The sequence below is a fragment of the Lagopus muta genome, chromosome 9 (assembly GCF_023343835.1).
Source record: "Lagopus muta isolate bLagMut1 chromosome 9, bLagMut1 primary, whole genome shotgun sequence".
Lineage (NCBI taxonomy): Eukaryota > Metazoa > Chordata > Aves > Galliformes > Phasianidae > Lagopus > Lagopus muta.
The window spans coordinates 9,967,739-9,982,757 of NC_064441.1; the positions used below are offsets into that span (position 1 = coordinate 9,967,739).

At 47.7% G+C, this 15,019-nt stretch overlaps 1 protein-coding gene across 2 annotated transcripts in view; it reads right to left on the minus strand.

Annotated features, from left to right (window-relative positions):
* Positions 1-211: 211 nt before the first annotated feature.
* P3H2 (prolyl 3-hydroxylase 2) overlaps positions 212-15,019 on the minus strand; it is a 53,697-nt gene continuing 38,889 nt past the window's right edge. The window contains exons 2-15 of one of the 2 annotated variants that reach the window (XM_048955069.1): positions 12,181-12,327; positions 11,152-11,341; positions 8,604-8,735; positions 7,615-7,757; positions 6,334-6,423; positions 6,073-6,113; positions 5,585-5,679; positions 3,233-3,360; positions 2,807-2,902; positions 2,579-2,729; positions 1,986-2,103; positions 1,445-1,520; positions 1,113-1,253; positions 212-413 (exon numbers count right to left, since the gene is read on the minus strand). In XM_048955069.1, coding sequence (XP_048811026.1) covers positions 321-413; positions 1,113-1,253; positions 1,445-1,520; positions 1,986-2,103; positions 2,579-2,729; positions 2,807-2,902; positions 3,233-3,360; positions 5,585-5,679; positions 6,073-6,113; positions 6,334-6,423; positions 7,615-7,757; positions 8,604-8,735; positions 11,152-11,341; positions 12,181-12,327 — 1,641 coding nt within the window. In that variant the 3' untranslated portion in view covers positions 212-320. Of the gene's footprint in view, positions 414-1,112; positions 1,254-1,444; positions 1,521-1,985; positions 2,104-2,578; positions 2,730-2,806; positions 2,906-3,232; positions 3,361-5,584; positions 5,680-6,072; positions 6,114-6,333; positions 6,424-7,614; positions 7,758-8,603; positions 8,736-11,151; positions 11,342-12,180; positions 12,328-15,019 lie in introns of both variants that reach the window. The other variant, XM_048955068.1, reaches the window with a different exon arrangement.

Consider the following 15,019-nt stretch of genomic DNA (forward strand, 5'->3'; position numbering starts at 1 on the left):
GCTAAAGAGAAGCAGCTGCTTCTGGTTGAGGAAGATAAAAGGGGTCCTCCAAGGGGGTACAGCAGGGCTGAGTGGGTCCTGACCAGTGCTCAGGAAGGACAGGGAACCCCAGCAGCAAAGACAGTCCGAGCAGGAGCTGCTGGTACAGGGATGAGGGGTCCCACTGAGAGCTGTGCTAAATGCAGAAAAGGCACTCCCAAAAACTCCACAATCATATTAACCTGTTAATTTATACAGCATCTCTGTACAAAAATAGAAAAGGTTCTAATAAGATTAACAATATTAAATAAATATTTAATAGAAAAAGTCTTTGGCCTAGTTCATAGCTCGTCCTTTGGGTTGATGTTCATTTCACTGGGTCCTAGGTGCTCCTGATCCAACATGGCGATCACTTCATCTGCCTGGATTCGCTCCTGCAAGAAGGGAAGGGGAGAAACCACAAAGCAGAGACTCAGCACTCACCCAGCACAGCACACATCTCCTCCCACGACCTTCAGTGCACAAGGAGGGCATTTGTGATGAGGATTTGCTGGGCAGAATGAATCCAAGCCTCTGTTCACCTCAATACCTAATTCCCTCCTCCCTCCCTCGGTGCTGTGGTGAATGGAGCACAGCTGACATACTGCAGATCCCTTATCACCATCCACCTGGCCTTGAAAAGCTCCAGGAATGGGGCATCCACAACCTCTCCAGGCAGCCTGTCAAGCCTGCCACCTCAGTCAAAAATTTCCACCTAACATCGAATCTAGCTCTCCCCTCTTTCAGTTTAAAGTACTTCCCCCTTGCCTTATCAGTATCTACTCCAGTAAAAAGTTATCTTCCCTCCTGCTTATAAGCTCCCTTTATCACCAAGGCTGCTCCCGTGCATCGGATTATTGGCCACTAGGTGTCAGGAACGGACAGCCCCAGCCTTACACACAGCCCTCCAGCACTCTGCTCACCATCCCATGCAGCATCCGAACCCAGCCTGAGAAAACTGCTCTGGGGTCCCTTAAGAGCTCCTTGTGTCCTCGTGTCCCTCGTGGGAATGGAAGTAGACACAGCGGGACCGAAGGCTAAGGATGCTCTGGGTGCCTGCTATCTCCCCCTCAAGCTGCGATGGAGAGACTCACCAGCTCTCTGTAAAGTGGGTCCAAGGTAAACCACAACGCCACAGCACACCGCTGGCCTTTGGTAACTGCCTTCACCCCGTGTGGATTCTCACCACCCGACGAGAAGCTGACCATTCGTCCACACTTGGGCTTGATGGATGCCTGCAGGAAAACAGGCAATGAAGGTGGCACGCACTGGCCCTGTCTGCATTCCATGTGGCTCAGGGCCCTGCTGGGTGTCTGGCTCCAGGACCTTGTAGGGTTCCTGCACGGTGCAGTCTCTGAACTGACCAGGAGGAATCTCAGCAATTACCTGCTGCATTCAGCTCAGCCAGGAAAGGGCACTGACTCACCGTCACTGTTTTGGCATCCATCTCAGTGAAAATGAATTCACCGCCTTCAAAATCTGCATTCATGTAGAGGAGGGCACTGTAGAAAGAAGGAATGCCCTGTGGAGATCACTGCTCTGGGTCTATCATAGGATAGAAGGGTGACAGCTGTCTCTACTTCCTCCTACATCAACCAGAGCAATCTTGCCCAAATACTGGTGGTTTGGAGCCACAGCTGATAATCAGCATATCAGCCCTGACCAGGAGACAATTCTCAGAATGTCTCAAGTCACACCAGGCTTCCACCCTTCCATTTTGCACCAAAAAAGCCTCAAAGACGTACAGTCCTGAAGGCCACACTGGGTCCTCCCTACCCTAAAATACTGCAGCGCTATTACAGTTAAACTCCTGCTTGCAGCTTAGCCAAAATGCTTGCTGCTATCAGCAAGGATCCACTGGATGTCACTTCTGCCATCACTGGGATGCACCAGCTTTAGGGTTTACAGACTTGCAGCAGCGTGCTCAGACCTCGAGAGAAATCCAGGGGCAGCCCTGTCCTTCCTACCTGTAGTCCCGAAAGGTGTAGGCAGGAGGCTCCTTCCAGCACTCATTGGCCTCAGGGTCCAGGAGGCAGTTGTCAGCATGGATGGGGTGGCTCAGGTCGTTCCTCCTCTCCTGCTGGCCTAGGCAGGGCCACGGGGAGGAAGGGGGGAAGAAGGGGTGGATGAAGTGGCAACGCCATGCTGGGTGAGATCTGTCACAGAGGCGGCATGCCCTGGCCCCGCTCCAGGTGGTGTGGACAAGCAAAAAGAGCAAAGAAAATGTTGGGGAGAAAAGGCAAACCTGAGGAGTCAGATTTGCACAGCTTTTCTTGTTTGTGATTGATGGGAAGAGAGATGGAGGGCTGGGAGACAGAAAGAAGGGAAAGCGAGACAGAGGGAAGAGAAGAGAAAGGAGGAAGAGTTGGAGATACAAAGAGCAAGAGAAACCCCAGCTTGTTTGGGACAGCAGTGCCAACACTACAGATGTGTGACTTCACCCAGCTGTTGGCCATCACTTCAACCACCAAGCAACAGAGAGAGAATGCCAGACTCACATCCCCACTTGCCACACCACCACCCCCCATGGGGGACTCAACAGTGCTACCCCAGGGCTCACCAGAGAGAGCAGTGCGGCACACCAGGTGCGTGTAGGAGAAGTAGAGCGTGGAGTTGAGCATGAAGTAGGACTCAACAATCCTGCGGGCCTTCTCACTGATGTCGTAGAAGAGCCGGGCGCTCTTCAGTGGGACACGGCCCTCATAGCCATACTGGGCAGGGACAAAGGGTGAGGAGTTAGTGCCGTGCCAGCTAGAGGGGGAAGGAGAGGAGAATAAGGGAACTCTACCTTGAGGGCTTTGAGGACAGTGGCACCTTCAAATCTCTCATTTGGGGTATGGGGAGAGGTTTTGCCCCTGTAGCCATCTCCAGCCAACATGATCCCCTGCTAGGACAGACACAAATATGGGTGATTGTGAAGTAGTTCCTCACGAGTGGGGGGGGGGGGGGGGGAAAAGTTTGCAATGCAATCAACTAAGACCCTCTTCCCTAATCCCCCAGGACCAGCCCAAGGAGGACCAGCAGCTGCTCTGCTGGAGCTAAGGGTACATTATCAGGATAAGTATCTGAATGCCCTCCACCAGCATCCCACCATTTGCAACACTCAGGATCAAGGAGCAAGCCCTGAACCACCTCTGACAAGTCAATCATTTGCAAGACATCTAATACCGACCCCACAAGGCAGCCACATCCCCCACAGACACAACCCACTCACACTGGCCACTCTGTGAAGCTCCCGGCACTGCTCCTCTGAGATGACGTTGTCCAGTAGCACTCGTTGGGTGCCATTCAGCTGCTGTGAGTTGTAGACAAACTTCACATCACTGTAGAGAAGCGGACCCCCTAATGGAAAGAGAGACACAAAACAACCCTGCTGAACATGACCCGGCCTTACTGACATCTTGTACCATGGCTGAGGGCCAGCTGAAGTCATTGGGTGTGCTTCCAGGGAAACGGCTTTACAGCAGAAAGAGCTTGGCCTCACATCGACAACAAAAGAAACAGAAGCAATGGAAACACCCAGAGGTGAGAACAATTTGCTGCAAGAGCATCAGCACTTCCCACATTCTCGTTAGCAGTGCCTTGCAAATGCATCCTGAAAATGCCAGAACCCAACAGGATACAATAAGAGACACTAGCTAACCTCGCTCTCCTGTCCATTGCATTTCCTTGTGTGACTGCTGATGGCTTGGCACACAAAACCACTCTCTGCCATTATCCTCAGTGGGTATTTTTGCCTTTTACTCATGTAGAAAACCCAATACGTGGGTGGTTTGCAATAAACATCACTTGTGCTTGATCCCACTGGGGAATTTAAGAGCCAAGGGACCCTGAGGACAATCTTTGCCCCCTGCAGCAGCCATGGAACTGCCACAGTCGTCCATTCAATGCAACAATCTCTCACTCTTGCCTGGATCATAGAATCATTAAGGTTGGAAAAGACCACTAAGATCATCTTGTCCAACATGTAGTATCATTCCTCTTTCTCAATTGCTCTCCAAATAATAATAATAATAATAATAATTATCTGCCTTGGAAATGGGAACCAGGTGTCCTGGCTTTTATATATAGATCTCTCTTCATTTCCCAATATTATAATTAGTTTGTATTGTTCAGTGTCATGTCACTTAACCCTTTAGTTTTAAACACAACGTGATAATGATGATATTTTACGATAACATTTCCTAATCCTGACCGCCCTGCACCAAACAAGCCACAGAACCAACACCAGAGCTCCTCTACCCTCCTCCAGTCAGTTCCATTCTGCTCTGCCCTGGTTCAGAGCACACAACACATTAACCCATGGATCAGCCCTTGGCAACCACTTTCTCACTGTTCATTTAAAATAGGAGGGATGGATAGGGATTATTTAAATTTATTATTTAATAAAAGCTGGGCTGCTTTTCAAGAAGCCAGAGCACGCTCCAGGATCCGTGGTGCATTATGACTTAGTGGGCTTTTACATTTCCTAAGGATAAAACTGCAATACGTTTGTTTTGGAAAGAGAGCCACAGATCCAGGGTTGAGATCAAAAGATCCACATGTATGCTCTGTGGAAAAAAATAAATAAATAAATAAATAAATCACCCCAAAGATATCGTGGAATTCTTTGGGCTTTTGGAAGCAAAGGAACCAATAGAAGAGGGGAGGGGTGAAAGAATTCAGTATAAGAGTGAGGCACAACATTAAAGCACACCTTTCTTTTCCTCTTCTGACCTTTTCTCTTTCCAAGAGAAAAAGGGAAATAGAAAGAAATGAAGCAGCAGGGTAGACAAAAATCCTTTCCTTTCTTTGAAACGTTTCATTTTCTCTGTAAATTAACCAGCAAGAATAAAAGCACAGCACAGAGAAAGACACAGTGAAATTATTTCATTGCAAAGGCAAATAAACCAACAAATATAAATAAGCAAGCTTATTGCTTGGCTTAAGCAGCTCTTCAGTGTCCTCCTACTTTGTGTGTGGCTAAAGAAGGGGAAATGACTCTGAACAAGATACTGAGCAGCAAGAGAGAACTTGGGCCACAGAAAGCTGTGAATTTCTTCCATCCATTGGATTACACAGAGGTTCACCTGCCAGCTGCTGTGGAGCTGGCCCACAGAACACCTCCTGGCCTGAGATCCTGTTGTTTTGCAGTGAGGAGCACGTATTGGTATTTGGCCACAACCTAGTTTTTCTAAATTGTTACGAGGGAAACTTCATCTGTTAGCAGAAGATGTTATGGTATTTTCTGTGGCTGCTGAGAATGTGCTGAAATCAGTTGAAAACCCTGCCGATGAGAATTAAAACTAAGTCATTTGGGGGAAGCCAAAATATGATGTAACAAGCCAGTCTGCAAACAGAAGTGGTTGTTAATGCAGTGCAATCCAGCCCATTTAGCAAAGCCAGTGTTCCCCAAAGCTAAGGCTGAAAGCATCCTCCTGCAGCCCACACAATAGGGAACATCCTTTAAAAGCACCTGACGGAAAGCTTACTGCTCAGGTAGGATTGGCCATCATGCTCAGCTGCCAGTCTGTAGCAACAGTAAAAGCATTCTCTGATTTTACTGACACATTTGCATTGGACTTACCCTCCTTCAGCTCTCGATCTGGTTTTGGTGTAGGTTTCTTTGTTAGGGACAGCCGGGGCCCATCCTCTGGCTCACTGCTAATACCTGATGGGACACTGAGAAGCAAGAGAGAAGAGGAACATTGTGACTTTGGTCACAGGTCTCCAGGTCTAGGAGTTATGTTGCTTTGCATATATCACAAGCCACTATGTTAAAAAAACCACAAATTAACGTTTCATACAGATGTCACAAGTAGAAACCCAATGGAAAACCAAAGGGTTTTTTTTAAGTAATGGGAATAACAGTTTCTACCAGCAAAGCAGAGCTACCAACAAACCCTTCAAGAGCAGTGCTGGCTTTATACACCAACTTCCCTCTGCTCCACTGTCTGCTTTGAGGAACCCAACTGTGGGAACACCCATCATGGCCATGCAGTGTGATGGGGTGTCTGTGAATGGCTATCTCCACCACAGCCATTCCACAGGGACCTGAACGAGGTGCCGGCTCACCTGTGCTCATCTTGGCGGGCACCGTACCTCTTCCAGTAGTTCTGAGGGAAGAAAGAAGGCTGATCTTAACTTGACATCCACACACAGCCTTCACTCCTGGCTGCCTCCCTTGCTTTGCCATTTCCCAGTAATGGACACACCAGCCCAAGACTCAGATCCTCAGTCACCCACTCGGGACTCACTTTACAGTAAGAAGAGGTCCAAGATGGTCCTATGGCTGTGAGCCCCTGAATGCCCCACAACAGCAGACCCAGGACTTACCGGCTCCGTGTAGGTGAACCCCAGACCAACTGCAGCCACCCGTAGGAGGTGGGACTCCAGCTTGTGCCGACGCAGTAATGCTTTTGCTTCCTGAAAGGAACAGGAGAAGAGAGGATGTTGCACGTGGAATCTCTTCCAACTTGGGATATTCCACGATTCTAACCTGGGGGATGCTTAGGTCATGCCTTAGAGCAACCTCAGGAAGCATAACATCCCCAAACACATATGAATAGCACCATGGAAAACCTCTGAATAGCTGAGTAAGATAGTGATTAGGGGAACCCAGAGCAGGAGGAAAGCCCAGGCTGCTGGAGCAAGGGCCTTGGCAGGGCTGTGCCTCAGTTTCCCTGTCCTTCTCACAGGCAGCAGCATCACAGCCTGGGATACTGGATAGCCATCATAAAGGTGGAAATCATCCAGACAAGGCTTTCTTTTTTAAATGAAAGACTTATAAACAAAATACTGGGCTTTATCCTACTTCGCAAAGTAAAAGCAATTGTCACAGAAAACTTCAAACCAAAGGATAACATTAAAATGCTTTTCTCAGCATCTCTTTTTTTCCCTAGATCTGCTTTCTGAGTAGAGACAATGATTATTCTTGTTTTCTTCTTTAACCTCTCTCTTCCCAAGCACTTCACTAAATTCCCTAAGGAATGGAACACCCAATTCCTGTCCACCTCTCCAAAGGGAATGAGCCTCTGCACGGCTGTGATGGGACAGGAGAAACTGCTCTTTTGCACCTTGAGAACAGCAGCCCTGAGCCTGAGGATGAAGACGCCCTGAAGCCCATCCCTCTGGATGATGGAAAAAACACTGCTTGCTTGCCTGACCCCAGCCTCACCCTGCTCCCAGGACAGGCTGAGCACTCAACTCCAAGGCAGCAACTCGAGCATTAACACTGGCATCCCAAACTTCCCTTGGGAAAATATTTCCCAGCACTCTCTTAACAGAAGTTGCCCTCTGCTCAGTGCCTCGTTGCATTCCTCCTCCACATCTCCTCCAGAACAGAGGGAAGGGAAAGCTTCTGCTTGAGGCACAAGGACATTGCCCTCACTGCCCTTTCTCGGGCTTTGCTAAGCTGAAGGTTCCATTTACAGAAGATCCTGCTCTCCAGTTTCTCCCTCGTGCTCTGGACTTGCATCATTACCATCAGCATATCTCCACCTGACCCAGCAGCTCCACGTTTGCTTTCAAAGCGATGCCTGTGTGGGAAAGCTGCCAAGCTGCTCTAATTCCTAGCAGATGGTTTTGTTAAAACCTGTATGGGATACTCAACCTCACCTTTCTGGGCTTGATAGTGGCTGGATCCAGGGTGCCTTCCAAGAGGCCCTCATAATAAGCTGCGTTCTCCAAGACATCTTCATCATCCGGGTGGAAGAGGAGGTAGGTCCTGGCACACTCCAGGGCTTTCACATAGTCGCCAACTGGGAGATAACACAGCAGGTGTTAGGGGCACAGCCTTCCCCACATGCAGCTGCTCTCTGGGGGTTCTCCACCAACTCATTAAACCTCTCATTTTGGAAAATGAAGCTTTTTAAAAGGCTGCATACTATGTGTGTAACACTACTGACTCCTCCAGCTCTCTTCCCACTGCACTGATGAATGAAGAAGCATTTGATTTGAACCTAAATGTTGACCCTCACTCATTCTGCCCTTTTCAGGAAAGCAGGCTTTCTTTTTTAGAACAGAACGTAACAAAATACCAGGCAGGACCACAAAACTGATGAAAAAGCACAGCTAATGGTGGTGACTGTGTTGAATAGTGGTGTTCCACAGCTGAGAACCTGCTCTATCAAATAGCATTACTGTGCTTTTTGTTGTACTTTCCATGGAAATAAATAGGAGGCACTACTTTTTGGAGCAACCTACGTAAATCAACTTGTAATTCCTTATGGGTTTCAGAAAGCTGTGAAACTTATATACCCCCAAAATTTTAATACTGAAAACCAAATGAAAGGATCCCCCAAAAGAACAGCCTCTTTCAAAATAATCATGTTTAAGCTTGGGCTTTTAAAACCTGGCTGGTGGTTTAAAATGCTTTTAGTATTTTAGTGTAATACGTAACAGTGCATTTCAGCTGATCTGAGAGGAAAAGGACTTTGAACAGAGCTTCCCCTACACTTTGCTTCCTAATTCTTTCAGACCACGCCACTGTATTGCGGTAGCACGGACATCACGGGGAAATATCTCAACATCCCATGAAACAAATCATATCTGAACAAAGCCCAGCAACACACAGGAGCTGTAAGGAGCAGGAAGATGAGCCTTACCTCTGTAATAGGCAAACTGGAGGTAGTCGTAGTGGAGGGGAAGGAAGTTTTCAATGGGTGAGATGCGGCCCGAGCGCGTGGCGAGTTCTCGGACGCAGTCATGTTTGCAGGCCAGGACTTGCATGTAGTGATCTGGAGGGAGAAAGAGGGAAATGATGATGCTGGCACCAGTACAGACAGCCATCACGCATCCCAGGCTGAAGGACATGCAGTCCTGCCCCAGCAGCAACTGAGCACCTAGAGGAACAAGCTCAGCTTCCTTTCCAAAGCCAACAGAGAGCCGCAACCACACTTTGCCCATCCCTGAGAAGTGCTGTTCTCCTTCTGCCAACTGTAGAGGGAGCCTGAGCATCTCTTTTGCGCCCCAGGAGATGCCACCACTGCCCAGGAAAGTGCAGGGTCGGTGACAGGTAGGGGCTCAACCCCAAGAGCCAACTCCAAGGACAGCCACAAAGCCAGAAGGGTGTGAGGACAGTGCAGCCGCTTTCACAGCGCCAATCAGCCCATGTTGGCAGCAAAACCCATGCACTCATTGCTCCTCAACGATATCTCCTGGGGTAACGAAAGCACGCGGTAAACATCTGCCATCAGCACGTTTTCTGATCGGTGGGAGTACACAATTCAGGCATTGTACCAGCTGGATGATGCCGAAGCCAAAGCTGACATCTGATTCCCGTTTGGAGCCTTTGCTGCAGTGTATGTACAAATCTACTTTGCTCGCTCTGTTTCTGTACGCTATTAAAAAACTTTCAGAAACAAACACAGGCTTGAAAAAAAAAACATGTGCTCAGCTACCAAAGCACTTCTTGGAGCTGCCAAGAAAACAGCCGGAGGAATTTGTGCTGAAATCAATTGGAAACTCAAAACAGCCCCCATTTTCTCCAAGCAGGTAGCCTGAGCAGCTGTCTGATTTGCAATATACATCCAGGGTTTGCATTAAGGAAAGCAAGAAGACAAGGGACATAAATAATTTTGTTGTCATTTCAACCTCTTTAAGCATCCCAGACCTGGAAAAATCCATCATTGACAAGCACTGTTTTCAGTCAGCACTGTCAGGGTACCCAAGGAACAGGCTGTATATACTGGAATCAGTGCACTGAAATGCATCTGTCCCTGGGTGGGGAGGTGTGAGTGTTTTCACCCCTTGCAGTGGCACAGCAAATTAGCTGAAAAAAGAATGGGGCTTTGGAGAGATGCAAACACTCATCCTGTTCTATAGCAATAATCCATAGGTTTAGGTTGGACTAGATGGCCTTTTAAAAGGTCCCTTCCAACTAAGTCCTTCTCCCACTACATCAGGCTGCCCAAAGCCCCATGCAGCCTGGCCTGAACACGTGAAGGGAGCACATTCATATGTCAGTGGTTTCTCATCTTGGTAGGTTCCATTAGATTTCTTGTCGCTAGACAAGCAGAACTATGCAAAACCAAAAAGAATCTGCATCTGAGTGAAATACTTCCCATGAAAGAAGCAAAACTCCAATATATGATACAACTCCAAGACCAAGAGCAGATAAATAAGAGTTCTGCCAGCAAACAATTCTTAATTTATTGCTCTTCTACCCCTTACAACTAATTACGTGTAATCTTATTCCCAGTGATAATAAACAGTCTTAATCCCCTCTGGCTCACTCACATGCAAATCCAAAGATTGCATAGCCATGTTCAATTCTGTCCAGAGACTTCAGACAAGATCATACTTAGGTGGGCCTCCACTAATGACAAATCCATTCCTTTGGATGGGAAGGAATCTACGTCCTGAGCCTTTTTGGCAACTTTCCTGTCCATCTGGAGCAGGGCCAAGACAACTCAGCTGCTTTCTTCATATGCACTGAAAATCAGAGTAAATATAACCAGTGAAGTCTAGTTATTCATTACAGTGAGACTATGTACAGGGGGAAACCAAGGCAGTTCATGCTAAAGCACCTTTACTTCAGTCTTAACTGAATGCTGCTGATGCCCCACACACCTGAAAGCATTATTCTTTCAGTTCAGTTTCTTCTACTCAGGACCAGAATGAGATGCCCTGGTTCCCTAGCCTCTACATTTGCACATTCTGGTCTTAATCCTGCAGCATTACTCACTAAAAGCAGCAAGGGGAGAAAAGACATTTCAGCAAACTCAGCCAACAGCCTGTAATGTAAAAACATGACAGAAAGTATGGCAATAGTAGAGAGGTGGCAAAGTCCCAGACTGCAGCAAATGGGGACAAGTCCAGATACAGCAGCCATGTATGGAACAACAAAGGAAGAAAATTTGCTTACCTTTGGAAGGCCTCAGATAGGCAGGGATCTCCAGCAAGATACCCTCACCTCCACTGCTAACCCTTAAATGAGGTCTGGGAAGGGGTGAGTCCTGGCTCCACACCCTCTGGGCACTCAGGTACATTGCATGCACCTGAGATTCCTTGGGTTAGTCCTACCTTCCCACCAGGTGCTCAATCACCAGTTCAAGCTGTGACTTAGCATTTCTGCTCCACAGCCCAAACTCAACAGTTAAAAACACTGACAGTCCATTGGGTGAGAACCAGTAAGATGTGAAAAGATCTCACCTGCAATAGCTTCGTAGAGGCCAGCCTTATATTCCAGGTATTCATGCTCCTCAAACCTCTGTGGTCCCTCACACATGATCTGGCAATCCTCATCCTCAGCATAGTACCCTTCCAGTGCACGCTCCAAGTAGGCGATGGCCAACCCGTACTCCTCCTTGTCGTAGTGCCTGACCCCAGCACTGTAATCCTCCTGAGAAACCAGCAGGAGACAGGACAATAAGCTACCCTAAGCAGATACCACAGCAACCTGCCCCTGAACCATGGGTGCTTTTTGGAAGAAGTACAAGTGGGCAAGGACAAAACTTGTCTCCTTAGTTATCTACCAGGCGTAAGCACTTGCGCCAAACCACACTTAAGCCATCAGTGGACTTTTGGACCACCTGTATTTTGTAGATCTGCCTAAATGCTCTTCTGTACTCCTCTATGCTTAGAGCACCCTGAGAACCACTGCTGGATTATGCACTCTTTTCTCTGTTATAACCCTTTTACCCAACAATGACAATGAATGCCAATGGAAAAGGCAGTCAAGTTGCCACTCCAGCTTCCTAGTATCTTGTGAAATCAGAAGGTGGAGATGGCTCTGGTGTTCATGTTGGCCTTTCACCTTAGAGAAGCACAAAAAGCTGTCCCTTGTCTGTCACTATGCACTGTCACCAGCACAACTGTGCCCTGCCCAAGTGGGGGAACCCAGCCTGTAGGAAACATACATGAGCCAGGATCTGCTCATTAGTGCAAAAGAGGGCATCCAACAGAGCTTCTGGTATGTAATTGACACAAATGACCTAGGAGCTCCCTGAAGGGAGGGACTGAAATGGGGACAGAGCCATCACAAAAACAGTAGGCAGCGCTGTGAAAAACAGGAGCTGACTTGGCTTAAAGAAAAGCTCTGAAAGAGAAAGTTTGTTTTGCTGTATTGTAACATGGACCTTGGCAAGAATCTCTCCATTCATAGACAATGCTCTCTTGGCCTCCAAATCTCTTTAGTCCAGACTGACACTTAACCCAGGCACCTCTTCAGCTCAGACTCACCATGTGCGGCTTGGCCTCCCGGTCGATCAAGCTGACTTTCCCCGCTGTTGTTTTGTAGTTCTCAATGTCCTGCTGTATCTCCATGTGCTCAGGGTTTGCCATGAAGAAGGTGTGAGCTGCGTTTGCTGCCTCCTCCAGCTTGTTCAGCTGTAACAAGGTAAGAAAGACCATTCAAGTTGGTGATGTACAGCTGTTTATGAGAGTTAGAACTAGATGACCTTTGAGATCCCTTCCAACCCAAGCCATTCTTTGATTCTATGATGCTATCTGCTGTACCAGATGTACCTGGACACCTTTTAGAAACAAATGGGCTGGGCAGTGAAGGGATAAGCAAGGTAAACCTGAATGCAGAGTCTACAGAAAATGGCCGGGGACTTGAGACCATTTATTTTGCTCAGATGTGTACAGTTGCAAAAGACTGAACTCTGCTGATGACGACAGAGAGATAAGAAGGAGTTTACCTTGATGCATAGAGTTATTTTGGGTTTTTAAGTTCATGAATGAGACCAGACATTAGTGTCATGACAGAAAACCTCCTAAACAAATACAGACACAGTCCTCCACACATCTACAGCTGCAGGAGCGCAGGGAGCAGGCCAGATGTTCAGGTGGACATCTGCATGACCCATCACGACAGATGCCACTCGCACAGCTGAGACACTTGCTCCTGAAGGAAAGCAATGCCTCTGCCCAACAGCAAGGTGCAGAGACAGGGGCAGAGAACATCTGCATGCTGAGGAGGTTCCCTCAAGCCCATCCTGCTTGAGGCATGCACATGTGTCCAGCTGACATCCAAAATGGCAAAGCCGTGGCTTCAGTTCAGCTGGGCAGGGGGAGTCCCTCTGGAAGCAGCAAGTACACGTCAAATCACTCAGCAAATCTAATGAAGTCACAGAATTGTAGGATTGTTTGATTTGGAAGGGACCTTAAAGGCCATCTGGTCCAACTCTCTGCACTGAACAGGGATACCCACAGCTCCATCAGGTGCATTAAAATATAAAGTAGGAAGTCTTGGGATCACCAAATCCACCAGGGGTTGTGAAATTAGCTCTCTGATATCGAACGAGCAATCGCTGTCACAGTCATTACTCCCTGGGACTTGGAGATATTGGAACAAATATTAGCAGCAACATCTGCCTTGAAGAGCAATTTGTGTTCCTTCGTAAGCCCACGGCTTTCACAGGGGACAGCCCAGGGACTCACAGACACATGAAGACCTATGGGAGGAGCAACCAGTCCACCTGCTCTGCTGTTTTGCTGCTCAAGCACAGTCCAAATTCCCAGCAAGGCCAGGGCAGGGCTGGCTGAGGATGCACGCACAAATACCTCTGACAAAGAGCTGAGATCCTGGCTGCCACCCACCCCCAAGAGCTGCTCTTTGAACACTGAAGCACCACTGTGCTGCACAGCCCATAGAAATGCAGAAAATTTGCCTTGTGCAAACTTTAGAAGATTTCCAGGATTAGCTCTGTGCTGACAGTGGGTACAGAGAAGCTTTTACTGCCAGGAGAGGATCTGTAACAGTTCATCCCTTGGCATTTCCCACTGGCAACTCTGTTTCTTCTGTCTCACAGATACCTTAAGTCATTTTCCCAGTGTTGAACCAGAAACTGGAGCAAAGATGAGAACCAAATTCAGAGACTCGGCACCAGATCTCTCTCAAGCTCTTGATTCTCTGACTTTCCAATGCTAAGAAAGTCCTTTTAATGCAGATTCTGACTCTGGGGTTTCTTTTAATTGCAGGCTGCAAAGCACCCGCATTTAGTTCCAGAACTGACTCTGCCTAAGAGTGTTTCCCCAGGATCCACTCCGGAGAATAAGGCCTTGACTTCTCAGCAAGAGAGCAAAATCACTGTAAGAATGTCTGAGCAGAGACAGCACACAAAAAACCCCAACCCTTTCCATGTAGAAATAAAAAACAAATTAAAAAAAGAAAGAGAGAGAGACATTCTTATTCAGAAATGTATATCCCATCCTCTAAAAACTCATTTCAACATAATCCCATCCTGGAAAAAGCACATTTCAGCTGGATAGTGTCTGGTACATATAAAGTACTGATCAGAGCACCTCACAGTGGGAATTTTCAGGTCACGCTGAGTGTATGCAGAAGCACCACTGCAGCCTGCAATCAGAGAGGCTGTAACACAGCAAGAGGTTTGTTGGACAGAGCTTCTGACCTGATCCAGAGGTTGCTCAGAGAAATTACATCCTTCCACACCACAGATGTCTCTTCTGTTCTGGCAGCATCCTGCACACGCAGACTTAAAAGAGAGCAGACACTCAGCAAGGGGGGGCTCCCATGAGAGGCAAGTGGTGTCAGCTGGTCGTGGGATAGACCATCCTTTCCAGAAAGCTGCTGAAAATTGTCACAGATCCTAGGACGGGCTTAGCTTTTCCTGGATAAAACTCATCCCCATGAGATAGGCAAAGTCTGATTTCTAGACACAACAGGACTCCCTTTCCCTCAAAACAAGGCTCACCCCATGCCTCGTCCCACTGACTCCTCACAGCAGAGATGACCTTTTGATTTTGTTAAGCGGACTCAAAGCAGAGCATTCCAACTCAACACTTCCCAATTTATCATGTCCCACACTTGCCTTACAAAGACTCAAGCAACACAAAGAAGCCAACAGCTGCTAAGGTTGGGGGAGTTACTAAGTGGATGTCTGTATATAAAAGCAAATTCCTAACTGGTAAGTAAGACACGTTCAGAGAGTTGCACTGACATTAATTATGAAACACTTTGGGGAAGCCTTTGCCAAATTCACTAGGCACTGAAGGATATTTTGGTGTTTAAAGGCCTGGGCTGGGACTCAGGGCACCTGGACTCAGTTCCTGG